The sequence below is a fragment of the Oreochromis aureus genome, linkage group 5 (genome assembly GCF_013358895.1).
Source record: "Oreochromis aureus strain Israel breed Guangdong linkage group 5, ZZ_aureus, whole genome shotgun sequence".
NCBI lineage: Eukaryota > Metazoa > Chordata > Actinopteri > Cichliformes > Cichlidae > Oreochromis > Oreochromis aureus.
The window spans coordinates 18,579,420-18,606,425 of NC_052946.1; the positions used below are offsets into that span (position 1 = coordinate 18,579,420).

The 27,006-nt window shown below is 39.8% G+C and overlaps 3 protein-coding genes across 4 annotated transcripts; 2 read left to right on the forward strand and 1 right to left on the reverse strand.

The window, feature by feature from the left end:
• Positions 1-1,381: 1,381 nt before the first annotated feature.
• Positions 1,382-6,909, reverse strand: si:ch211-157b11.8 (fibroleukin). The gene is made up of 6 exons (XM_031757224.2): positions 6,337-6,909; positions 5,569-5,767; positions 5,138-5,215; positions 4,951-5,063; positions 4,533-4,795; positions 1,382-3,531 (listed from the first exon to the last, which is right to left on the reverse strand). The coding sequence occupies exons 1-6, from the start codon at positions 6,613-6,615 to the stop codon at positions 3,189-3,191; spliced, it is 1,275 nt and encodes a 424-aa protein (XP_031613084.2). The 5' UTR covers positions 6,616-6,909; the 3' UTR covers positions 1,382-3,188.
• Positions 6,910-10,406: 3,497 nt separating this feature from the next.
• On the forward strand, positions 10,407-19,178 carry LOC116333814 (ras-related protein rab7-like). The gene is made up of 6 exons (XM_031757080.2): positions 10,407-10,749; positions 14,627-14,689; positions 16,179-16,305; positions 16,459-16,677; positions 17,513-17,641; positions 17,777-19,178. The coding sequence occupies exons 2-6, from the start codon at positions 14,637-14,639 to the stop codon at positions 17,870-17,872; spliced, it is 624 nt and encodes a 207-aa protein (XP_031612940.1). The 5' UTR covers positions 10,407-10,749; positions 14,627-14,636; the 3' UTR covers positions 17,873-19,178.
• Positions 19,179-21,271: 2,093 nt separating this feature from the next.
• Positions 21,272-26,784, forward strand: LOC116333875 (ras-related protein rab7-like). 2 transcript variants are annotated; one of them, XM_031757152.2, is made up of 5 exons: positions 21,272-21,403; positions 21,995-22,121; positions 22,308-22,526; positions 25,364-25,492; positions 25,614-26,784. In XM_031757152.2, exons 1-5 carry the CDS (start codon positions 21,351-21,353, stop codon positions 25,710-25,712), a joined length of 627 nt encoding a protein of 208 aa, XP_031613012.2. In that variant the 5' UTR covers positions 21,272-21,350; the 3' UTR covers positions 25,713-26,784. The 2 variants fall into 2 exon arrangements, with proteins under 2 accessions (XP_031613012.2, XP_039468273.1); XM_039612339.1 differs by lacking the exon at positions 21,272-21,403 and adding an exon at positions 21,407-21,416.
• The last annotated feature ends 222 nt before the right edge of the window (positions 26,785-27,006 follow it).

The window sequence follows — 27,006 nt, forward strand, 5'->3', positions numbered from 1 at the left end:
TGTTTGCCTCGTTTGCTAAAGACTGTTGTGCAGTTTCTCATGTGAAAGTTGTTTTCCAGATTTGCTCTAAGCAACATTGCCACCTGCTGTTAAACACATGGATGGGAATATCACATTCCTACAACTTCAGTCATTTCCAGCAGTCAAAAAAAGGGCACCCCACATTTAAAACTGTGTCTGCCTTCATCCATGTTCTTAAAAAATCCTTTGAGTGTGAAGAGAGATTATATTCATTTTGGAGCCGATTCTGAGGAAAAACCTAAAATGTTTCCAGGGTGAAATATTGAAGTGTTTTGTGAAGTCTTACTCTGCATTTCAATATGATATAAAGAGAAAGTGAGACTGATTATTACATTTGAGTAAAGCTGATTATTATTAACGTTGGCTGGACTGATGGATGGATATTACCTGGATAAACAGATTATTTGATTTGCAAACTTTTTTTCTATTTGCAGTGATTATTGACCACCTATCCATATTATAAGAGCTTATCCATTCCAGGGTCACAATGGGGCTTGAGCAGGTTCCAGCTTTCACAGGGTGAGATGCAGGACTCACCCAAGATAGGTTAAGAGTCTATCATAGGGCATTTGAGATCATATTATATTTTAAGTTTTTGTTACCAGATAGGCTGTTCTTAATTTTCTGCATCATGTGAAAGATTATACAAACAGATTTTATAAGCACCACAAAAATAAATTAATTAATTAAAAAAAATAAAAATAGAGCCTCCTGCAGAAAGATGAACACACTACTACTAACATGAGTTCGGTTTTAAATCTGATATTTTCTTGTGTCACTCAGAAATAAATGACACATATCTGAACTTCCCTCAGAGGAGCACAGTGTTTCTCAAAGGGATGTGCTGGCTAACCGCTGCCCAGTCTGGGCTTCCGGCCCTGGGGCAGCAAAGCCTGCTGATACCCCTCCGCACCCTGCAGCACCACCACTATCACCCCACTCCAGACACTGTGCCAGGATACTGTGGTGACACAACCCTGGGTGTCTGTTCCTCCCTTGTCAACAAGACTGATGGATGCAGAAAGGAGGAGAGAAGAAGAGATCAGGAGGAGTGATTGAATTTATTGAAAGTAGTTGCAGCTCGGAGCATGAAGAGTCGAAAAGGAGAAAATATGAGAAGGTCTGAACAATATCAGTCAAACTCCTATTAAGTGATAGAAAGCAAAATAGAGAGTGATGATGAACAGAAAGTGGAAGGAAGAAGTTTTTGCTCCATTTATTGTTGACATGGAGTGAAAATTGATTTAGATACTGAGCTTGACTTTTAGGCGTACATCTCTATACAGGACTTTTGGCAGAATCTCTTAAAGATAAAAAAAAAAAATTAGACTGACAGAATTTTATCCTGGTTTTAATTTCTTTTGTGTTGACTTCACATTTCATCTTCAGCTGAGACAAAGTTTTTCTCAGTCTCGACAATACAACCAGGAGCCACCAGGGGGCAGAATACAGAGCCAACCAGCTCTTAACTTTGCCTTGTTTCCAGCACACACAAAGACACACAGAGAAAATTAAATTAGAAAGCTGATATGTATAATAGGTTTTATGGGTAATTGATCATAATTGCTTATTGTTAGCCTGTGTGTGTGTGTGGGTGTGTGTGTGTGTGTGTGTGTGTGTGTGTGTGTGTGTGTGTGTGTGTGTGTGTGTGTGTGTGTGTGTGTGCAATATTATGTGTGAAACAGGTGAAAAGGAGCTTGTGGTTGTGTAACAGTGATTACCTTCCCATGATGTGTACAATGGGATCCATTTGTTTTTAAGAAGCCAAGCACATCATGCACCTCCTTATCTGCAGAGAGAACCACTGAGTCCTGTGTGTGTGTGTGTGTGTGTGTGTGTGTGTGTGTGTGTGTGTGTGTGTGTGTGTGTGTGTGTGTGTGTGTGTGTGTGCATAAAACAGACATCTCTTTGTGTGTAGATAAGTAGTGTATGTGAAATACTTCAGCAGGTAGGAAGTCTGACAGCAGTGTGTCTGTGTGTTTAGATGAGAGCGCTGTCACACGATCACATTAGACAGCCTGCTTGTTGCAGAGACTGACAGCTCACTGCAAACAATGCTAAAACAGGGGCAGCATTTTACAAAGGCTGTGAGACACACACCCACTGACTCACATACTGACTCCCAAAACGTCTTCGTGAAACACATCTGTGGATGAATCACCCCCGCTGACACCAACTCTAGAGACCAGGGGAGGGTGACTGTTTCTGTATGTTTGTGTTTGATTTAATAGAGGTGGGTGGAGGACGGTTTGCCAACAGAAAAGAAAAAAAGAAGCTCCTGAGAGTTAGCATCAGTGTGTTAGACCTCTACCTGGGAAAGTATTAGTCAGGTGAGATGAGAAAAATGGCCTGTCTAAAACTGGGCTACTCTTGGTTTAGTATCAGACTGTGAGCTTTGGCTCTTTGGCTTTCTATTAAAGCAGCTGGAGGCAGAACATACAGTAGGGGACTGTGGTTAGACACCCTGTCACATGAATCACAGTGTGATGAAGTTTTAGTCTTAGGAGTTGTGTATATAACAGCTGAGCCCTCTGCAGGGACACGATGACCTCTTGACTTTGAGTAAACGGTCTCCCATGACTTCATCTGACCTACAATGTCTGTGAGTTGCTGCAGGCAGCTTGTATTTCTGTAGGTCACAGAGCATAGACAGGTAGGAACACAAGCAAATTACCAGTATTAACTCATGCATGTGAAGGATGACTTTCATGTATGGTTTGGGTTGTTTGTCTTGTCCTTAAACTGTTAACATGGAGAAAACATGCCTAACCTGGCATCCTGTGATAAATTAAGGTAGCCTTCTGCAGGTTGTTGATGTGCAATAAAGATTCTGGAAATTTATTACAGCAACCTCTGCAATCTTTTCAATATGTATTTAACTGTTTCGCTGTTATGAAGTAACATGTATTTTTTGCCAGAGTGAGCCCATCATAAAAAAGTAGAGCTTCACAGTCTGCTAATCAGCATTTAAACATTATTTCTTTTACACTTTTTCTTAAATCTTTTAGCTGCCATCTGCATATAACTGATAAGTGACACGAAAGCAGTGCTAAATATAGTGACCAAAGCATCTATCGATTATAAAAGAAGAAAGAAAGTGTCTGGCGTGATTATTACTGTAGTCTACTGCACAGCAAAGTTTCCCCATTATGTTGTCATCATTATCTTTACTCTGTTCCCATAAAGTTTTGGGGTCTTGTCTTCATCTCCACCCTCTTGAAGGAGTAGCGCTCTCCAGTTCGTCCATCTGTCAGGATGTACCACGTTCCCCAGTAGATGCCGTTGGTCACCCCGCTGTAGCGCCCGCGGTAGTACCGTCCATTCAGATTAGCTGCCAGACAAGCATCAAACCACCAGCCTGCACCATAGTACTGACCACAACTGCCTGACACGTAACGGTCATAGTCTCGGTCAGCAGTGCTGAAGGACCTGCCGTCGTGGTTGTAGCGCTTACTGTAGCTCAGTGCATTACCTGCATCACCAGAATACTCCCGTGCTGTCAGGCGATACCTGGAAGACAGAGAAACAACATTTGAGGGGGTTTTTTTGTTGTTGTTTTTTTGTGTGCGTTGTTTGCTAAAAGCTGAGTAAAATTATGTTTTATATTAATTTCATACTCCCAGCAAGGTGGCAAATGGATTGATTCTTATATAGTACTTTTCTACTCTACTTGAGAAATCAAAGCATTTTATATAACACGTCTCATTCACCCATTGATAGAAGCACTTTTGGCTGTGTTGAAGTGCCTTCTAGCAAACATTCACACTTCTAGCAACCTTCACAAACCACCAACTGTCCAATTAGTAAATGACCTGCTCTACATCCTGAGCCACAGCCACACCAAGACAGTGAATGTTTGATAATGGAAAGAGTCCTGGATATACTAGTCTCCTAACTCGTATAGTGTTATGTAGACTATCATATATGTGGAAAACTATACAGATTGCAAATAACTGAGTATAAGTGAAAGTGAAAACTTCAAAAACTACAGTTTAAAGTAAGTTAAAGATGGTCATTTGAATTACATAAAGACATTAGGGGAAGACATTATTTGCCTTTGCTAAAGTTTGAAATGTAATATTAAAAAACTTTATTAACTTTTAATTTATTAACTCTGCTGATCTGCTTCAGGATGTAGTTTGATCAAAACTGATTGGCAGCCATACAAAAACAACACATATCTCTCAGGACATTAATCACATTTTGATTGGTCACTGAATCCTATTTCCTTCAAACCAGAGCAGAAATAGCCCATTTGAAATATTCAGAACCTTGTCTGTTCGTGTAAACATGCAGTTCATACTTAAGAAAAAAGTGATTGGGCAAACAAGTTTTCATGGCTTTTGTTAATACATGAAAGCAAATAAGATTGTGACTGAAGATAAAATAAATACATTTTTGTTGTAGCTGACTTCCAGACTCAAGTCTCTCTTTTTCTGACCTTTGGTCAAATCCCCAGGTAACTTTAATTACTTAGTGCAGAAAATATATCTGTGTGCAGAGTGCTTCACCTCTGTGCCTCCGAGGCCACTTTGAAGTTGCTGTAGGTGGCTTGGCGCCTCTGCTGGTGCCAGTCCTCCAGCTCAATGCGGAGTTGGTGTTGGCCACTGGAGGTAAGGGCATGCAACACTGCATTACCCACCCAGTGTTCTCCTTGCAGATTTCCAAAGCCCTCCCGGTATTCCTGCCATGTTCTGTTGAAGTCCACTGAGCCATCTTGCCGATTCTGGATGACTGTCCACCCGCCACCCACAGTCTCCATGTCACATTTAGCCTAAAGCAATACAGAGACTCTAATATTATAAGACCCAGATTTTACTGATCCACAAATAGCATGCACATCTCCAAAAGAAGCTGACCAGGGTGGTGTTTGCTTGGGGTGCGGGCGATATGTCTGTCTCATTTATGAGTGCGGTGAATCTGAAATACCTCTAGTGCCGGCCCATTCAGGTCAGGCTGGATGGTGTAGATTCCATTCTCTTTGATCCCCAGCGTGTAAATCTCTGCACAGTCCCGAGGATGCAGCCTCTCCAAGGGGGCAACTAGGGCACACACAGTGCATTATTTTTGCTTAGAAATGAACAACAATTCACGTGGCTACCTGTAATGCCCTCACCTGTGGGTGGATGTTGAGTGATGCTCTTGAGGAAAAGCAGCAAGTCTTTCTCCCCCTCTCTCCCCACCGCTGCGCTCTCTGCCATCCAGAGATAGATTAGGTTATCAGTGAGGCCAGTCACGCTGTCGTCCGGGGCTGAAAATAGACGCTCCCCCGTATACCTCACAGAGAGGATGCATGATAGCGCTCTCAAGGCTTTTTCGCTTTGTGAGCTATACCGCATGTGTCTGTGCATCTGTGTGTGCATGTATACAGAGTTTTTGCCATGCTTCTTAGTGCAGTTAAATTCCTATGCACTCACCTATGACCGACGCCTAGCAGGTCTCATTGAGGTTCTGTTTACTATGTGTGGGGGAGCGACTGCACTGGCATTTATGTGTGCGCATGTTTGTGTGTTGCAGAGATTGGGGATATAAAGGTGTACTACTTACCCAGTCGTTTAGCCATTGCCCCAAGGGTCTGGCTGTGACAGTGGAGGTCACACTCTGTCAGCACAGCTGCCATTAAAGCCAGGATGGCCCCAAGAGAATTGCTCTCCTGGCCCTCGTGACTCCAAGGTCCCCCAGTATCCTGGACAGAGCGCATGCAGCGCTGCAGCTGAACCAGGCGCTCTTTGACACCTCCAGTCTGCTAGACAGTGACACGGCTATATCTAAATCATTTTGTGACAGTCAGAAATGATTCAGCACTGCTTAGTGTTATTCAGTCATGCATAAAAAGTCTAAAAATAAAGCTGTGCATGTGCATAAATATCATCCACACATCCTCACACATAACCGACAGCTCAGTTTTGTGTCACAGTGTGTCTCTTACACTTACATCACCCATGTTAATCATGTCCCTAACACACCTGTTCCTGCATGAGCTCAGCACAGCCATATGATGAGGATATTTTTAAAGCAAAACTAATTTTGTCCCTTCTTTGATTGCTGACGGTTATTGTTCACTGGCTGGTAGGTGGTGCCAAGTTTAGCCTTCCATGAGAAAGAACCTGCTGGCATGAGTTTGGTAGTATGCCGCTCACTCTCACTACATCACGGTGAGTAAACAGATAAACTTTAAAGTCTCCCAGGCTGCTGGAGTTAAATGACTGTTTAAGAGTTGTTTCTGGCCCCTCTGAGATTTTAGGATTTTTAAGCTGGGAACTGTGAAAAAAAACCCCACACACAATGAAAAGTACTGTATAAAATGTCAGTTACCTTGTACTGAAACTGGGGTAATTCATGTTTGTGCTCCACTTTCCGAGGGACGTCCGAGATTGCTGCAAGTGAAACCCCTGTCCTGCAGGCAGTTGTCCCAGTTTGACCCTCACAAGCCCCAGTACCTGCTCCAGCTCCAGTCCCAGGCTGGATGGGTGAGGCCACTAGATTCTCTTTGCAGGGAGGATTTATGCAGGCTGGAGAGGCAACTGAGGATAGCAGCACTCCCACATAGAGGAGAGGAAGCATGCTAAACTTAAAGGAACTGAAAGGAAACATGGGAAAATGTTTTAAACCTCTTAAACCGTGGTCCAACGTTGTTCCTCCAAGTAGTTGCTTTGTGTTGACGATTCCCTGCAAACTTTCTCTTCACTTTCCTTCAGCTCATCAAGCAGTGCCTCTTCAGGCAAATAGACTTTGCTGACTTTGTCCCTTTTTTTTAAGAAAGAAAATTAGATCTTCATAGTCATGTCCTTGACCATTTTGTGTTTTCTTCTCTGGGTTTCTTTCATCTTCTTTCTTTCTTCTCAGATCATCTCACTTGTTGTCCCCTTTCTCGTGCTCCTGCTAGTGAGGTTGCTTTGGCTCAGATTCCTAGATAAATGCGGCACTCTTTGCTGTCTGACACGGACTAATGCACCCACCCCCTAACACACACACACACACACACACACACACACACACACACACACACACACACACACACACACCCACCCACACACACAATCTGTTCATCTCCTTAACTCATCTCATTGCCTCTCCTCCCCTCCCACACAGCCACACACAGAGATGCATGTTTACACATACACGCACTAAAAATGTGAAAAATAGTGCCGTTATATCTCAAACACACAAGCACTTTGATGGCTGTCTCTCATGATTTAATAGACTCTACACCTTGCTGATATGTCTGTCCTAATGATGTAAACGATGTGTCCCACCTTGAGCAGCTCTTACGTTTTGCCATCATCAAGGTGCAAATGTGACAATGTTTGCAGGGATGAAAATCCCACCCATGAACCGTTTTCTAGCTCACACGCTTTTGTGTTGCAGTGTTTGTATTTACAAAGAGGCCATAAAGACTCCAGATTCAATAGGTGTGAGAAGGGAGGAATTTCTCTATAAACACAAGAGTCATCCCAGTCATCAGGATTCTACAGAGGCACGCTTCCAGTAATGAGGAGAACAAATGCACATATGACATTTAGTGTGGAGAGATGATATATTAATGTGAAACCATTTTTAAAGACATAGAGTTTAAGTTTAAGCTTAAATAGCTAAATTCACATGCTTGGACCTTGGTACATAGAGTCCTGTGAAAACTAAGTACATCCCATGATTCGGTATCTTGCGGTACCACCTTTAGCAGCAATAACTTTAAGTAATCATTTTCTGTATGACTTTACCAGTATCTCATATCAATCTGGAGGAATTTAGGCCCACCTTTTTTTTACAGTGTTGCTTCAGGTTATTGTTTATGCACAGCTCTCTTAAGGACCGGCCACAACATCAGATTGAGGTCTGGACTTTTCCATTGCAACAGCTTGTTTTTTTTCCCCCTCTCTTATAGATTTATTAATGTTCTTGGGACCATTGTCCTCTTGCATGACCCAAATTCAGCCAAGTTTTAGCTGTTGGACAGATGCCTCGTCCCACGACAGGTGCCCAGTTCCTTGGCTGCAAAATAAACCCAAATTATCAGCCGCCCATCACCATGCTGACAGTTGGTATGAGGTGTTTGTGTTGATATGCATTGTCCATATGTCTTGTGGTTTATTCAGATGTACAGCCATGAACTTTAGCATTTGACATACCATTTGAGGCCTGTAGAGCCTGAGGTGTGCTTCATGTTTTGTTTTGGGATTTGTTGTTTTTTTCTTTAGCTTTTCTTTCATTTTTGTAAATATGCGTGAACATTAGTGTGAATTTTCTGGGATGTCCACTTTTGGGAAGATTGTGGTATTTTGTTAAGACTCACCTGAATACTCCAAACAAGGCAAACTACAAACACCTCTGCTTTCATTGAGGGGCTGATGATCAGTTAATCAAGTGTACGTGATTAGCAGATCCTGCTGCTACTTAATTCCTGTGGAAGTAGTAAGGCTGTACTTAGTTTTTCAAAAAACTTAATAGAGTCCTGTGAAGACTTGTTTTTTTCAAGACTGCACTTCTGTAAGAGATAATTAATGTGAGTAAAACTGACAATATAGTAAATAACACTAACAGCCAATGAGAAGTAAAAGGAAAAATATTAATGTTAAATTTGTTGTTTTACACAGAGTGACAGCCTACATTTGAAAAAGGTCTGAGTTCATTAGTTCGCTTGGTTCTTCTGTTCAAAATGAATTTCCACTGCCCTCTAGTGGTGGACTACTCACTCCACCCATCCAACCATTATCTTAGATGACTCACTGGTGGAGTGTAATAATGCACTATAATTAAAATGACAACTCTAACATATCCTCCTGAGAACCAAGGATGAGACAATCTTCCTATTTAACTTATTTTGTGATTTTCTTCCTCTTTGGAGCTAAAAGAGGCCACCCAAATACATGAGATATCAATAGAAAGACCAGGATGTCCTCTGTTTAGTACACCAGGACTTAGTAGGGTTGCTCAAATAAGTCAAAAGATATAACCCAAAAACAAATGTCCATCACATAAATGAATAGGCTGGTTCTTAGGAGAATATCATCTTGATTATACAATGATGAAAAATTTGGTAGTTGGAGGTTTTGAGAGTGCATAAGATTAGTTAAGATCAGTTCAAGGTGCCTCCCCAGAATGGTGTTTCCCACTGAAAAAAACTTTCTAGATGGATTACTGAGCATGCATTTTATTAACACGTGTATCCACTGGCCCTACATGTTAATGGTCAAACTCAAAACCAATCCTTTTTGTTTTTGTGCAGTGATCACAGGCTTCCTCATCTAACATCTAAATTTGGATTAAATGAACAACTCAGACCTGTTGAAAGATGTGTTTACTCACTTTTGAATTTTTGTGTTTAGTGACTAAATAAAAAAAGGCTTTTAAAATACAAAGCTCATGTTCACTGGATGTTTTGTAAAAGTTATGTAAAATTACTTGGAATATGCAGCTCATCATCTCACTCATTATGTTAGAAGATTTAAAATATTGGTTGTGTTTTTGTATAAAGTGGAACAGCAGCTCTGAAGCCGATTTATTATCAATTTAGGGAACTGTAATTACTTCAGTCTGCATTAAGGGGCATCAGAATGACTACAAAGCTCCAACATGGCTTTCTATTATAACTCCAGGCTGCAGACTTGTCAGGTTCAGCCCCGTTATCTGTTATGTCATCCAGTGGGAGTTACTAGTGCAAAGTCAGGTCTTGTGAAAAAAACGCAACCAGGATAATAAGAACACACCTGATAAAAATCATGCGAGTCAGGGTGATGATGTGGTCAGACCTATCTCAGTGTGAGAGTTAATTTTTAACTGAAAGCTAACGCTTGGCAACTTGCCTGTTTAATCCCAGTGTTTACTGTAATCTATCAATACATAACATCAGCAAGTTATCATTTGTGATCAAAGCCTGGGTAATTCTGTAATTGGAAAACAATCTATGCTTAAAGAATTTTAAATGTTTTGCAGTATTTTATAATATTTTAGTTGTTGTGTATTATGCTTAGTGCAACCCTGATACCAATACTCTGAAACTTGAAAACTTTATTGAACAAAATATTAATTTCTTGACCACTAATGCTGGGCATACACTGTGCGATTTTTTCAGTCACATTATTCAGCTTCTGCTGTTAAACGGCAGTAGTTTAAAACTTTGTGAGCTAAGAAACCCATAAAATAAAATGGGTAAAATTAGGACAGCTGAGTTTAATATTATTTAATGTTTTTAATACGTGTTTGTAATGTTTGTTTTATATGAATGGCAACAGGGTTGAGAATCAGTACTAATGTTAATGTTTTCTCTGAAAAGACGCGAGCTGTGGCATCGAATGGGCTGTGAAATGCGAGGATAGAGAAGTTATACGGGCCTTAATTAATATTTCAGAAGGGGGCGTTATTGGCTGTTTACGTCTGACGTAGGGCACAAGCGTTGTTTGGGAGGCGGAAGTGAAAGGAGAAGACAAGGGAGAACTAGGTAGTTAGCTGGTTGGGTGGCTTGTAGGCAGGCAAGCCTTAAGGCAAGTGCCAAATTTAAACACTAGTTGTAGATAAATTACCTCGTGAATTTACGACACGGTTTTTGTTGGTGTCGACGTCAGAAAGTTTTCTGAGAATCTCAAACGGGACATTGCCAAATCAACGCTAGCTAACGTAACGCCTAGTTAGCAACTGACGCTAGCTGCGCTGCACAACAACGGCTAGTTTTCTCGCAGCCGGCTTCGATACGGTCAGCAAGTCTCCTCTACCGTGTGTTACGAGCTGAAAGTAAGTTTTTGAGACTACAAGAAACTCCTTATATGTATAATGTCTGCCCACTTGTCAGTGTTTTGGATGTCCTGTTAACCCTGACGCTGTAGCTGCTAATGGTGGTGAGGTGTTTTTCGGCAAAAAACAAGGCCGGCCTGTGGCTCCTCTGGGTCGAATCCAACAAGGAAGGAGACCGGCTAGTCGGGGTTGGTCTGTCGGACAAAGCATCGTAAAAGAACAACAACAAAAAAAAAAACCTCAACAACAACAAAAAAACTACTCATTGTCAAATTTTGTGAAGGGGGAATATTGGTGTCTTTAAACGGTGTTAATGCTCATGCACACAGAGAAGGAAGGATTTTTACCTCAGAACTACACATCTCCGAGTGGCTGTTTAGCTACACGTCAGTGTGTTCTTTGGCTACATCTTGATCCTGGCCACCGTGAACTTTAAGCGATCTCCTCAGCTTTATTGTCTACAGGCTGAAGTTAAACAGATGTTATATATGTCTGAGAGTGTTGCTAGGGAATCTTGACCTGTCATGTCTGTATTGTGCGTTAAGTGGTTTTCGTTTCGCTTGTGACTCACAGGTCACGCGGTTACACGTCGTTCAAATTGTCTTAATTATACAACGCCTATTACTTGTACCAACAGGCTCGAGACAGAAAAGAAACATGTTGCTATACATTTATTCAAGTTTTGAGTATTTTACTTTTCAATGACAGATGCTGTCTGACATTTACGTCTACCATTTTCTTATTGTTTCATTAAAAAAAAATACTGTGCACAGTATGATGACACACATATGGTCTTGCACAGTGTGGCTTTTTTTTTTTTTTCAATTAAATGGTTGGAGTTGTTGAAAAACTGCTTCTCCACTGCAAACAGCCCTGTGAGTTTGGATCAGTTCTAATTTGTGTGTCTTTTGAAGTTGTTCAGCATATCTATCTCTTCACTCATACTTGTTATAGCTAAAATACACATGTTTAAAAAAAATGATCCTTCACTACTGAAGCATCTGTTTCCCATGTGGAAGCTGGTTAACAAGGACATATGATGATTGCTTCCCTCTGTGACCTGGAGTACTGGACTGAAAATTGGAAATGTCTGAAATTTGCTTACCAAAACTATTTTTAGTTTAGGGTTTGTTTTGTGTTGTTTGGTTTGCATTTATAACCCATATCAGAGGTGAAGACTAGATGCTCTGAGCAGAAATGTATGAGCATAGAGAAACTGTGGTGGAGTCCAAAACTTCATGGTTTTTAAAATAATAAATAATAATGAGTCTTAATTGATGCACCATCATTTCTTAATTGTAAAATACTGTATATTCATTCAGGCAATTTGTTTTGATCATTTTAGTGAAAGGCCACCATCTCATTTTGGACTGAACCACCTGTCAGAAATCGTAGTTGTTATTGAGAAATCATGGACTGCTGTTCATGAAAGTTTAAACGTCTGATCTCTGCTTCTGCTGTAACCATGTGACTAATTTAAGCACGCCTCCATGACAGTGTGTTGCTGTTGTTCATACTACTGTCAACTATTTTGTGCCTCACAGGTATTGGATTTCCACTCAGAAAGAATGCTGGTGCTTTCCAGCTTATGTTTGTTTTACTTTAGTAAACTGATGCATGCGGATTGAAATGAAGTGTTCATGTTTACTGTTAAATGTTACCTAAAAGGTTATTGCTTCACCGCCAAAAAAAGATACAATTCATGTATTTTTTTTCACCCAAAAGGAGAAACATAATTGGACTTGACAATTAGACACTGCTACAGTGTATAATATATACAGTACATAACTTTATATGGTGCTTTTCCAGCTCAGAGGAATTTCTGACTCTCAAAACAATAATCAAGCACCGGGTTTCATTTAAATAGTTTTGTTTGCCAGTTTTTTTTGTTTAAACATGTACACAATCTAACTGGAGCAGTAAGGTATACTACTACTTGTATACTACTAATTGTATACTATACTGCTATACTATACAATTAGGGTCATCTTTAACTTTGAGGAAATACTGCTACATATTACTGGCAGACAGCTGCTATTGCTGTCCTCCTTATTGACAGAGCAGTACTTTTCCCAGGTTTTGTTTTGTCATTTGCATTGTGACCAGTGTTTACATAGCACAGATAGGACAAAGGTATGGGAGAAGATAAAGCAGTGTCTTAAGAAATCTAATTTTATTTTGTCTGTCTAGTCTATTTGTGCATGGGAAAGGTTTATACATAGCCCTTCAAAACATTAATATACATTTTCACTGGAACCCACTGCAGAATTGGACAGAACCCAAAAGATTTGCTTTAACGTCAGATTTTCGTCATCACTGGAAGCGAATCACTCATCGCACATCCCACCAAAGCTGACATCTTGTTGCTTGTGGACATCATAGGCTCTGGTTATCTAAGTAATGTTCTAAAGTACTTACTACCAGATCATATGTCAAGCAACAGTTTTGTGCACTCTAATTTTCACTCACTTTAATCCAGTGGTTCTTAACCTGGGTTCGATCGAACCCTAGAGGTTCGGTGAGTCGGTCTCAGGGGTTCGGCATAGCCTCCGCCGTGACATGCACAGCTCATTTTGTGTACCAGTAAAAAACACATGTATGTCTTGAATTTGAAAAAAAATCGTATTTTATTTTTCACTAAAGAGGCGTTCAGTAAATGCGCATATGAAACTGGTGGGGTTCGGCACCCCCAAAAAGGTTAAGAACCACGGCTTTAATCGCTCGCCTGGTGGTGGAGAAGTTTCTTGGTTTCCACCAACTTTACCTCACCAGGTGTTATTTCACCCTTAGTTGCTCTTAATCGCTGAATGCCATTCACTTTCTCTGCTCTCTTGTTGCAGCAAATCACTTTCTGTGTGGATGCAGCTTCAGTCTTGCATTGTATAATGATACCGGCTGACAAAATCTTTTTTTTTTTTTTGTCCTAGTGAAACACTAAGGTATCTCATATTTCTCTTTTTTTATTTCAAACATTGCATTCTCAAATAAACAATTGATCACTTAAAGGGGGTGCTACAATATAATACAACACATATTAACTTAATCATGCACTGGGTAAGCTCTTGCTGAAATCTTTTTGATGAGAATTGGGGGAAATTGTGCACACCCCTGAGCAGTGAACAGTGTTTGAGTGTTCAGAAAACGCACAGATTGCACAACAGTTAACTACCACTCTTACTCAAACTAAAGTGACATACCCACTCTGGCTGACCTAATCCATTGGTCAGTCAGTCAGATCCAGTTGTTTAGTTCAATACTCCTGAATTTAATCAACATTTTAGCCCCAAATTGACTAATATGTGTCTTTCACTTTTGTATAGATTCTGGGAAAAATTGATTTAATTTTATTTATACATCTATATGCATGTTGTCTCCCAAGTCATGTTGTATTTGTGATTGTGATCATTTTACATAATTATGTCTTGCAATGGTTGACGGTGTATTAAACGCTACATTGTGCAACATTGGTGTATCGACTTAGTGACAGTGAAATCAGCAGAAAATGTCCAATATGTCACTTGGTTTGGACTTTGAGGAGGAGTCAATATTCTAAGAAGTAACTTCCCTGTGTGTGTGTGTTTAAGTGTGTGTGTTTGAGTGAGAGGGAGAGAGAGAGAGATATGTTCCTCGTGATTTGCCCAACAGCTTAGGAAGCACATGACTGAAATGAGTGGCATTCATACATGATTGGTGCAGGGCAATGGAACTCAACACATAAAGTTGTCCAATAGGCCAGTCTGTAAAGAAACTGAATTATTTTTTGTATTGATTATGTTGTTCCTGGTATATAGACAGCTGGTGGTTAGGTTGTGACTTGCTATGACGAGGTCAGGAAAGCATTTGTAACTAAACCCTCTTGCTTTTTGTCTTACTGCAGCTGTGGAAAAATGACATCCAGGAAGAAAGTGCTCCTGAAAGTCATCATCCTGGGAGATTCAGGGTGAGTCACACAAACTATTTTTTTTTTCCCTATTTTTGTTTTGCGGTGAAAGTCTTTTAAATTTAGTTTTACATTGCATTACTTCCTCGTTGGCACAATTTGTTGTTGTGGTGCAATAAGCTGTCGCCAGGCAGAATACAAACTGTGCTTCTTGTATATACAGCCCTTATCTGCTGCTAATCACTACTATTGCTATCAAGCTCAGTTTTCATGCCTATTATGCCGTCTTTCAAAAGTATTTGTTATATTACAATTATTCAAACATGGTTTCAAGGGAACTTTTAATTTTTCACAATAATTTATAAAAAAGCTTTGTAAACTGCTGTTCATGAACCTGAGAACACTGAAATCTTTTTAGTATCTCTGTTTATAATATGATTCGCCAATAAATTACAGTATTTTATATGTAAGGAAAATATAATGGCCAAACAGGTTGAATCAACCACCATTCATTCATTTCTTATTGTTAAGCCAGGCTGAAATGTAACTCCAGGCCACTGAATATTATAACTTGCAAAAATTAAAATAGGAATGATCTCTGTGTTGTTGAATTATATGACCACTTGGAAAGAACACCGAAGTTGACTCTGGTTCTTCGCTGATTGACCAGTAAGATGAATTTGTAGGTTTTGATGTAAACAGTTCTCTAGTATGCTTCAGTAGGAAATCTACGTCTTAATTTAGAACATAGCCTAATGTGCACCTCCTGAGTAATTCTACATTTCAGGGTGACACAGCCCGCAACGACTGAATGGCGTGAAAGGTTGTAGTATAGGGTTAAGAGGGGTTCCTGGTTATTTCATGAGTTAGGATGTAGAATTCCCACAGATATCTAAATCAGATCACTGGTCTGTTTTGTATCTCAGTTTTCTAGATGCAAATTAGTTACCTCTTTTTCACTCTAGTGTGGTGGTAAAGCATCTGAAATGGTTTGCTAACTGTGTGAAGATACCTTAATTTTGTCCTTGTATTTATTTATGTATAACAACAACATAGCAGTTTGACAGGTAGCCACACCTGAGAGTGAGGCAAAGCCTTTACTCTTTGGACTTGCTAACCATTCTGTCTTATCTGTACCAATCGGTGCTCTGTCACCCTCACAGGTCAATATTTGTTTGCACTGATTAAGGATCACGTTAAATTTGTGTGTCTTCTTGTTGTTCCACAAGAATGACACACTGATAACATCATCATAGCATGCGGCATTTCGGTTTCCTTTATCGCATGCTTTATGACCCTGTAAGTGGCTATACTGCTGTACAGACCATTTGCTAATGTGGTTGGCGATATGGTTGAAGCAGTCATCATTCGTCTTATATGTAGTGGATCCTTCTTGTATTTAAAATCTCGTCTCAATTAAGATGGATACTCAATGTGCTCAAGCTGGTGGAAATTCTAAAAGCTTTAACTACATTCATATATCACCAAACACAGTAATTTAATTGCTGCGTATTTCATATTTCTGTTGTGCTGCTGTTTCTCTTCTCAGTGTTGGGAAGACCTCCTTAATGAACCAGTATGTGAACAAGAAGTTTAGTAACCAGTACAAAGCCACAATAGGAGCAGACTTCCTGACGAAGGAGGTGATGGTGGATGACCGACTCGTTACAATGCAGGTGTGGTATAATAACTAGTCGGAGGACTTGATAATGTGAGGACAAATGAAGCTTTAAGTTTAATAGATTCAAGCACAGTTTTATTGAGAGTTGTTGCTTTGTATTATCTTTAATCCTGGCGTGCCTAACTATTGTTCCTCTTCCATTGCCTAGATCTGGGACACAGCTGGCCAGGAGAGGTTCCAGTCTTTGGGTGTTGCATTCTACCGTGGAGCAGACTGCTGTGTGCTGGTGTTTGATGTTACTGCACCCAATACATTCAAAACACTTGACAGCTGGAGGGATGAGTTTCTGATCCAGGCCAGTCCTCGAGATCCTGAGAACTTCCCGTTTGTGGTGCTAGGCAACAAGATTGACTTGGAGAACAGACAGGTTCGTATGAGATTCCTGGTTCTAGTTTCATTGTTATAAGAATGACTTTAACTATGTGTGCATGTCAGTTGTAAGAGCACACAACACACTATGGCTGTTCCTGTTGTGCTGCTTTGTTTGGTGGATCTGTAGAAGGAGAAAAGACTAAATCATCAAAGACTTACACTGCTGTGACCATCAAGATTAGCGCAGGTGTTGATGGGGTTAAATTGCTGTGTAAGGAATGTTTTGTAGTTTCACTTGGTGAAACTACAAAAGTCACTTCACCTGAGCAGAGGAGCTTCTTGTGGCCAGTGAAGTGCATGCCTTGACTGGGCCTTTGTATAAGCTTGGAAAGCTCGCCTCAAGTTTATGTGTTACATAACAATATCAGAGTGGCTTTTTTCCAGCTGAAGTTGAGCGATATTAACTCTAAACATTGAAGTAAATCCTATCCACACTTTGAAGTGGCATAATCAGAGCACAGACTTCAACATTACAATGTGAATTGACAAATTGACACCTCAGTAAAGCTGTTCACGCCAGACATCCAAAAACCAAAATAAAAGCAGTTTTGTGAGAACAAATGATACATGTTCCACCTGAAAGTTGTGCACTCACCTATGAGAAATGCTTGTTGAGCAGTTATTGCCCAAATGTAGCTGAAAAATCAACGCTTACTTTTCCTCCAGCACTGGGAATATTTTTTTTTTTTATAAGCATATTATGACTTTGTATGCTTGTGACCTAAATATCAAATATCAATACCTATATCATAATCAAATAATGCAGAAAATTGAGTTATTGCATTTAGCTTGTTATTGTCGATGGACTCAATCTCTCTCTATATCCACAGGTGACCACCAAAAGGGCTCAGGCCTGGTGTCAAAGTAAGAACAACATCCCCTACTTTGAGACCAGTGCGAAGGAAGCCATAAATGTCGAACAGGCATTCCAGACAATCGCACGTAACGCACTCAAACAGGTGAGTTACAGGTTAATGAGGTGTGTCTGGTGTGCTGGTGATGGATTTGAAATGGCTTGTTGCATTGTGTGATTGTTGAATTTTAAAAAAATCTTTCGGCTTTACTTAACTTCTTTTTTTCTTGATGCCTTGCAGGAGACAGAGGTGGAGTTGTATAATGACTTCCCAGGGCCCATAAAGCTGGGAGGGAATGAAGGACCTAAACCCGCAACAGAAAGCTGCAGTTGCTAAGAGAAAACTTGGACCATCTTCTCTCTTGGCTTTTTGGAAACGCCCTATCACTGGTTACATCACATCCACCTCGCTCCCAGGGAAGGGAATTCCCTACTGGTCTTCCTCCATGCCATTGTTCATTCCACCGACACGACCCTTCGCACAATGCGCTGCACATGGATGTGTCCCCCTCACAATAAATACACAAATTAATACACTAGTGTTCTCTTGTAAAATATGTTGACGAGTCCAGTACCCAAAGATCACACAAGAGAAAAATGACCCCCCCCAGCTCTGCTCTGACCTCACAGTCCCTGACTTGATTGTGAGTGATTTCCTGTCCCAGCAACCCATTTGTGCAGATGATGCCCGACATTCACGCTGAGGGGACAAGATGGAGCCATTTTCAGAGTGCAATTGGGAACTCTAGATGTCCTAGCTGATTATCTTTAATGTGAGGCGATGTTGGCTAATGTCAGCATCCCAAGTTTCGCATTCTCTGATTTCTCTTTTGCTTTCTTTTGCCTATCTGTCAATGAATAATCTTGCTGAACTATATATACAAATGTATTAATTGGCTGATGATGTTTTTGAAGCCAATCTGAAACACTTTCTTCTTTCTTTTTGCACTTTGTGTGTTTTTTTTGCCTTTAAACATACAGGGATGACTGATTTTTGGGCAACGTCTGCTGCCAGATGCCTTTCAAATTAGAATTCCTCACGCTTTCCTTTTTGTTATGTCCTGAGAATTTGTTGAACACTCTGGTGATTATCTTTGCCTTTGCCCTTCAAGATTGTGTGCTTAAAGGGTTTATAACTGCCTAAACAGCGCAGAAGAAATGTTATTAAGTAGGCTCAAAGTAAAAGCTGATAAGGAAGACAGTGTAGAACATGGATTAATTATCCCTGATATATTAATATTTGCCTTTTGTGTAACATTACTTGTACTGCTACTATTACTGCTGTATATGTTCTGTCCTTTCATCGGACGTCTTTCATGCTATAGAATTACAATATGCATCACCAACACACAGCTTACACCTGTCTTCTGTCATGTCTTCGTTATTGCTGTTCTGGCTATCTGCTTGTAGCTCAGGTTGGCTAAGTACTTAATATTTTTAACGGATTGTGTATTACAGTGTATAGATGGTAAAGGTATAATGGACTGAAATCAAATGGATGTTCTATCTTTCCATTTAATGAAAATATCCAATTATTTGTCTTGGTAGTACTCCTCCTTACAAGAACAAAATTACTGCAATGCAAACAATGTTGTCAAAGAAAATTCGGACATCAAATAATAAAACTCTTGAATATATTAACAGTCTGGTGTTCTGTGTCTCAGTGTATGTATGCTCGATGAAATTCTCAGTTTCTTTTTCCATTCAGACACCCCCTCAGATGTGTAATTGTGTGGAACTCATAGCAGACATGGTCAAAATGGGGAAGGAAGGTAATTCATGTTACTTTGAATGGTACAACTTTCTAACAATTTTAGAAACTGAACTACTGTAACAGACTAGTGTAATTTTTTCCACCAAAACTGAAACACCACCATCCTATTGGTCAGATTATTCTCTTAAAGGCTTCAAAAAGGTGTCATCAGCCTGTCCCCAGGTCCAGTTCAGCAGTTCAAATTAACAGAAGAAAGATTTTGCAGAACAATCAGTTACAACAGCGCATGACTGTCAAAGCAGCTATGTCTCTAATTTTATCCATCTGAGTTAGAAAAATCCACCTATTCAGTTGGGCATTGTTTGCCTTACTTTTAGAGGCAGCAAGTGGCCTTTCGGGGCACTGCAGCTTCCAATTTTCAAGTTGGAACTAAATCACTTCCTTGTTCACCCATTTCAGATTTCCTGAACTCAAAAATTTCAAACACAGGATGGAACAATGAACTTTAATGAAAACAGGGTAAATCCCCCAGGATAACTGCAAACATGGCAACTCAGGGTTCAACATCCAGAATAGTGAAGCTGGGGATCAAACTACAAGCAATCTGATTCACTGATGACTCCTACACCACCCCTGATGGAGGACATAAAAAGTTTTCACTGCACAGCAGGGATAAAGCTTCTGCCTATAAAAAGCATCGTAAAATGCCCCTTCCTCTTTGTGAAATTTTGTCTGGGGGAATATTGACGTCTTTAAACAGACAGACTATGTTAAATAAATATGCTAGACATCTTTGTGCTAGCGTTGCAGGTAAACATGTCCTGTCATGTTTGTTTTCTGTGTTGAATAGTTGGTCACGCAGCTACCCGTCATTGTCTTAACTGAATTCAGTCAATTCAGTTTGTGAAATGTTTTCCCTCTTAGATATTCCACCATTAACTGTAAGATGTAACAAACTGCAAAGTGGGTCAAATTAGGCCAGACAGAACAGGCTTATAGTTTACTGGTAGAAAAATGCATGCTTGAGCTCTAAAAGGACATTCTGAGTCAGGAATACACCTGTATGCTATGAATCAGCTTTAAGGAAACACTGCTTACTGTCAGAGAGCTGCTGCACTAGTCTTTTCTGTTTTGTCAGTAACACTGTGATGACCGTTTACCACAGATATGACAAAAGTTTGGGTAAAAGTTAAAGCAGCCTCTTATGAAATCTGTCATGAAACGGCTGTGCTGCAGGTCTTTCAAAATACAAAAATAAAACACAAAACAAGACAGGGCTGGAGCCAGGAGTACAAAACTAGGACTCTAGGGGGGAGACACAAGGAACAAGGGAGCACACAGCATAGAGGGAAGACACAACAATAAACAGAGCGAGAGTGAGACAATAAATACACACCAGGTAATTAGGGAGATGAGAAACACTGGTACATGACTGAAGCTACTCAAGGAAAACAAGACAAAGGAAGCAAAACAAAATATGTGACACAAGAGACTATCAAAATAAAACAGGAAATAACCCTGAGACAGAGACTCAAAATTACAAACTATCTCAATTCTTTTTTTTTTCTTCAAGCTTTGGGCTCTCAAATATATCAGGTGATCACAACACATAAAGGTAGCAGTACAAGATATATTCACTTACTTATATACTGTGCACACCCCTGAGCAGTGTTCAAAAAAGATTACACAACAGTTAGCTGCTGCTCCTGCTCAAACTAAAGGGATACACTGGATGTGGCTGATCGAAGCTGTGGGTCAGTCAGTCACATCCAGTGTGGCAAAAAAATTCCTTAATCAAGTAAAATTAAATATATATGCATGCTAATGGAGACCTCATGTTATGTTTGTGATTGTGGTTATTTGCATAATTATACCATACAAAGTTTGACAGTGGATTGAGATCTGTGTGCTGTCAGCTTAGTGACACCGAAATCAGCTGAAACATTTGATGTCACCTGATTTGAGGAGGAGTCAGTATTCTAAGAAGTAACTAAGAAGTTCATTGTGATTTGAGAAAACAGGTTATGCCTGTCAGGACGAAGTCAGGAAAACATTAGTAACTAAACTCTCTTGCGTTTTCTCTTACTGCAGCTGTGGAAAAATGACATGCAAGAAGAAAGGTCTTCTCAAAGTCATCCTCCTGGGGGATATGGGGTGAGGTTTTGAGGTTAATGTCCTTTAAATGTTACTTTGTCAGTGGCACAAGTTGTCGTTGTTGTGCAATAAGCTGTCGCTAGTCAAAATATTAACTATGTATCTTGCATGTAAGACTTTGTTAATCCTATTGTTATACGTTAGTTGCTGAAATACTGAAATAGCTGTATCCACAGCTAAGAGTGAAACAAACATTTTTCTTGCCTTGTCATAGTTGCTTCCTTGTACCAATCACTGCTCTCTCACACATGGGGATTATTAAGTATTTGTACTGACTGAAGATGAAACTTAATTGACTGAATCTGTTATGAATCTTATTATGGATGGATAATATTATCATACTCTTATTTTATTATTCTTTATCACATGAATATAGACAATATAACCGGCTATACTGCTATACAGACCACATGTTACAGTGGTTGGTGATGTATTTGGGGTAATCATATTTCAACTTCTCTATACTTTATCCTGCTTCTGTTTAAACTCAACTTGGAACCACATTCATGTATCACAAAACTCAGAGTGAATGGTGGTAATTTAATTGCTGTATATTTCATATTTCTGTTGTGCTGCTGTTTCTTTTCTCAGTGTTGGGAAGACCTCCTTAATGAACCAATATGTGAACAAGAAGTATAGTAACGAGTACAAACTCCATTTAGGAGCAGACTTCCTGACGAAGGAGGTGATGGTTGACGACCGGGTTGTTGTATTGCAGGTGTGGCATAAAAAGTAGATGGACTCTTTGATCATATGAGGACAAATGAAGATGTAAATGTTTAAAGCTTCAAGCACAGCTTTATTGAGAAAAGACATTTCCAGGTCCTTAGTAGGACGTTGTTGTTTTGCATTATCTCTAGTCTTGGTGTCCTGGTACTAACTGTGTTCCTCTTTCATTGCCTAGATCTGGGACACAGTTGGCCAGGAAAGGTTCGAGTCTTTGAATGCTGCGTACTATGGTGGAGCAGACTGCTGTGTGCTGGTTTTTGACTTGACACGGTCCGATACCTTCGGAAAAATTGACTATTTGAGGGACCATTTTCTGATCAAGGGCCACCCTCGACATCCTGAGGACTTCCCATTTGTGGTGCTAGGCAACAAGATTGACTTGGAAAACAGACAGGTTGGTATGAGATTCCTGAGACAAAAAGGCCCGGGTTCAGTATGTTTGTTAAAAGGCTGTCTCTGCCATAGTATAGATAACTTTACTTCACAGTACTGGTATTGAATTTCCCGTCAGAAAGAATGCAGGTGCTTTCCAGCTCATGATGGTAACTGAAGTGCTTGTGTTTTAAACGATTAGCTGACTGATGTATGTTGACTAAAATGAAAACTGATGGAAGTGTTTGTGTTTCTATTAAATTACTGCCTGAACTGTTATTGACTGACTGTCTAAATCACACTTGATATTATTCAAAACACTGTACCTGAATGAGCAGACATTAGGGGACAGAAATCAACTGACCAGGTAAAACTGTATAACATAACCTTTGCTTGGTTCTTTATTCTCTTGGTAAAACTGCTTTATTCTTTATTCAGCTGTTTTCATATAAGAAACACTGGCCTCCCACTTCCATCAGTGGAGGCTAGAGGGAGCCTAATTTGTAGTGCAAATCGTTGCTTGCCCTCTAAGCCCCTATAAGGCAGACTCTGAGTCAGGAATACGCATGTATGTTATGTAGCAATTAGGATGATCTTTGAGGAAATACTGCTAAATATTACAGTAAGACAGCTGGTGCAGTAGACTTTCTGTTTTGTTAGTAACAATGTGATGACTGTTTACATGCCACAGATATGACTAAGGTAAGGGAAAAGATAAAGCAGCCTCTTATGAAATTAAGGTTGATTTTGTCTCTCAAGTCTATTTATAAATGGATAAGATTTAAAGATAAACTTTCACGACTCTCACATATTTTTAGTGAAAAACACTTTTTTTCTGATATGTTTTGTAAATGAAAGCAGAGTAAAACCTTTTCTAGTGCCTGTCAGTCAAAGCTAGGAAGGAAAGCACTGAGTGCGGTATGTTTGGAAGAGCCAGATCTGCTGATTCAGTTTAATTGTTTCTCTGTTAAACCTTCTCTTAGTTTTAAGATATATGCTAGGGTGAAGGTCCATCTTGCATGCCTTGTCAGCCTGAGCAGGGACAATAGAGCGAGTTCCAGCGTAGGTGGGAGTTTAAACTAAAGAAACTGAGGTTGAGACAGATATTAGGTTGCATCAGTTGGTGTTGATAAGCTCTCGTTCTGCTACTGTCGGTGCACAGGTGTCTCCTGCAGAAATATTCACCCATTTCGAGTGTTTTCTGAGAATAGAACTCGGACTTTTTTCACTGAATTCAAGTGCACAGAGGTTTCACTGCACTGGCCTCAGCATGTGTGGGCCATAATGCTGCAGTGTGAATTGACAGATAAGTCCCAGGAAGCTTGTTCTGCCTTTTCTGCTGAGTACGGTCTGGTTTATAAAAAGCTCAGACACCATCCTTGTGCCTGACGCCTACTGATGGCGTATTAGAAGTCTCAGAAAAACATCTGGACAAAGCTACAGTCATTTTACCAGAGAGAAGAGAAACTTATGCTGGTACTCTGCATGTAACGCTACTGACTTGTGATGTTTATTTGGCTGCCACTTTGGATGTGTGACAATAATTGTGACAATATGGGGTCAACATTTCAACATCCTAGTCACACCGCCCTAAAGACTGGTTAGTGACCCTCTGGCAACTTCTGGTCCTGAGGGCTACATGTACATCCCTCAGGACATGGTCAGGACATGGGGATACCTGTGTATCCTCTGACCAAAAACCTCCTTGCAATTGTTTTGATTGCTAACAGATTGCGAACACTAGGCCGCTCTCCAAAGTACAACAAAAAACTGGAAATGGACACAGCAACGTGTTGGTTAAACTTTAGTGAATACAAAGGACCTAGAGAAATTCTGCGTCTTTAAAGGCCGAAAGATAAAAAATACAGCTGGTTTGTGGAGATTACTGCACAGAGTCTTTGTGGGATAGGAACCTCCCATCTCATGGTGCCTCTTGCTGTTTGCAGTGTTGCATCAAAAATCCAGTCAGTGGCAGTGACAGCCTGTATATTGGTTGCCAGCTGCTGAAGAAGAAAAAGCTCCAGCACTAGAGGAGCTTCTTATTCCTACTCTGTGGACAGGAGGGTGATTGATCATTTTACATTTCTCATTCTTTTGTATAGTAATCAACTGCTTAGTTTTATTTTATTTATTTATTTAGTTTTTATTTTGATAGCAGTTTGTCCGTCTTTTAGTTTAATTAATAATTTAAAAAAAACATCTTTCTGCTCTTAAAAGTGCCTCCTTGACTATTTTTCTGCCTGGACACTTCTTCTTACTTTCTCCTGGTCCACTGGACCTCTTAGGGGACGTAACAGATGTGTGAGAAAGGAGAAATTACAATACTGAGCAGAGGGAGTAAAGGTAATGGCCAGTGAAAGGCATGGCTTTATTTGTATGGGATAAATAAAGATGTTTGTTTCATGCCATTTGTACATAGCTTAATAAAATAGTGTTTTAAACATTGCTGACGTCCGTAAAGTGTCACAAAGTTTAGAAATTCTTTAGTCTATTGGTAGACAAATTGTCTATAAAGGCAGATAGTTTAGGACTTAGGCTACCTGACCTAGTTGTGGGCCCACAACTAAAGATAAGAATAGTGTCTCTGCACTTTAGACTTAAACATTAGATCATACTTTAGATCAGTTAATGCAGAAAACTGGGCATTTACAAAGTGTCCACACTGTTCTGACAAATCTGCAGCAACCATGTGATTGAGTCAAATCAGAATGAGCCAGAATCTCGGAGGAATATTTCCAGCACTTTGTTGAATCTACGTTATAAAGAAATAAGGCAGTTCTGAAAGCAAACAGGTTTAAAACCTGACACCAGCCAGTGAGTATAATTTAGATGACTATTAATGATATTGTATATCCACAGGTGACCACCGAATGGGCTCAGGACTGGTGCCAAAGTAAGAACAACATCCCCTACTTTGAGACCAGTGCAAAAGACGCCACAAATGTAGAACAGGCATTCCAGACAATCACATGTAACGCACTCAAACAGGTGAGTTACAGTTTTATGGAATGAGGGGGGGAAAAAAAAACTTTTGGTTTTGGAATATATTGTGTGTGTACATTGTGTGATTGTTGACTTTTCAAATCTCTGTTGGCTTTTTTTTTTCCAGGCCTCACGGAGGACAGATGTGGAGTTGTACTTCCCAGAGCCCATAGTATTAGGAGAGAATGATGAATCTAAGTCCTCAGCAAAAAGATGCAGCTGCTAAGGGAAAACTTGGACTATCTTCTCTCTTGGCTTTTTGGAAACACACTGTCACCTTTGTTACATCACCTCCACCTCACACCCAGGGAATGGAAACAGCCTACTGTTCTCCCTCCTCCATCCCATTGTTTGTTCCACCAATACTACCCTTCACACAGTGCACTTCACATGGAAAGGCCCCCTCTAGCTTTATACACAAATTAATACACATTTCTAGCATCTCTCTCAGGAATCTTGGGGTAACCTTTGACTGATTTTTCACTTTGAATGCTCGCATTAAATCTCTGGTTCATCTTTGCTTTTATCACTTTAAATCGATTAAGAAACGGAGTCAAATTCAATTGTGTCATGCTCTGAATTGCACTGAATATTATTCATGTCTTTACTTCATTGGGTTTAAGTTGCTCATTTGTTTTGATGGTTATTATCTTAACAAGACCTCCTTGGAACTTTGAAGGTTGTACCACTGACGAACTCTTCTAAATACTCACATATCACATTGTTGCTACCTCAGCTGAACTGACTCCCGATGAACTTCCATATACATTTTAAGATTTTCATTTTATTTTATTTGTTTTGGTTTATTTTAATAATAGACGAGCATCAGTGTACATCAGTGAACTTTTGCATCCATGTATCTCCAGCATATCCCAGAGGTCTCATGTAATCAGGGCTTGCTGGATCTGCAGGATACAAAGATAGAGATGGAGTACAAAAGACATCTCTCCCCCTGAGATCTGTGGACTTGGTGGATTAGTTTTTAAAAACTTAGATTTTTTAACTTGTTTTGGAGTAAATTGTTGTTCTTATGTTTTAGCATTTTGTTGTTAAACACTGATATTTATCTTAAAAGATCCTATGTACATAAAAAAATGTTTGATTTATTTTACCCCCTCAGGTGTGTAATTGCGTAACACCTTAATCACAGATGCAGAGAACTGATATCATTTTTTCCCCATCTATGTTGGCCTTCAGTTCACAAAGTTTTGATTCACTGTAAACCAGTTGGTATTATTGGTATGATTTGTTTTGTTTTGTGTTTGTTTAATTTTTTTTAAGTAAAGGAGAAAAAACTACTTGTATAGGTGTGGAATGCACTGTGCTTCAGTTTTTAGGTCATTAACTATTGTTATCAGTTACTTTTTTTTTTAGGTACACCTGTTCAACTGCTTGTTAGCTCAAATATCTAATCAGCCAATCACATGGCAGGAACTCAAAGCAGACATGGTCAAAATGACCTGCTGCAGATCAAAATGAGAAAGGAAGGTGATTCGAGTTAATTTGAATGGTACCAAAAG

Bases quoted from the DNA above. Each gene is read 5' to 3' on its own strand.
- LOC116333875 (XM_031757152.2), top strand. From the start codon at position 21,351: ATGACATGCAAGAAGAAAGGTCTTCTCAAAGTCATCCTCCTGGGGGAT. The intron at 22,122-22,307 runs GTGTGGCATAAA...TTCATTGCCTAG, and splicing joins ACCGGGTTGTTGTATTGCAG to ATCTGGGACACAGTTGGCCA. The intron at 22,527-25,363 runs GTTGGTATGAGA...GTATATCCACAG, and splicing joins TTGACTTGGAAAACAGACAG to GTGACCACCGAATGGGCTCA.
- LOC116333814 (XM_031757080.2), top strand. From the start codon at position 14,637: ATGACATCCAGGAAGAAAGTGCTCCTGAAAGTCATCATCCTGGGAGAT. The intron at 14,690-16,178 runs GTGAGTCACACA...TTCTCTTCTCAG, and splicing joins ATCATCCTGGGAGATTCAGG to TGTTGGGAAGACCTCCTTAA. The intron at 16,678-17,512 runs GTTCGTATGAGA...CTATATCCACAG, and splicing joins TTGACTTGGAGAACAGACAG to GTGACCACCAAAAGGGCTCA.
- si:ch211-157b11.8 (XM_031757224.2), bottom strand. From the start codon at position 6,615: ATGTTTCCTTTCAGTTCCTTTAAGTTTAGCATGCTTCCTCTCCTCTAT. The intron at 5,064-5,137 runs GTGAGGGCATTA...TGTGTGCCCTAG, and splicing joins CACTCAACATCCACCCACAG to TTGCCCCCTTGGAGAGGCTG. The intron at 3,532-4,532 runs GTGAAGCACTCT...TCTGTCTTCCAG, and splicing joins GTGGCCTCGGAGGCACAGAG to GTATCGCCTGACAGCACGGG.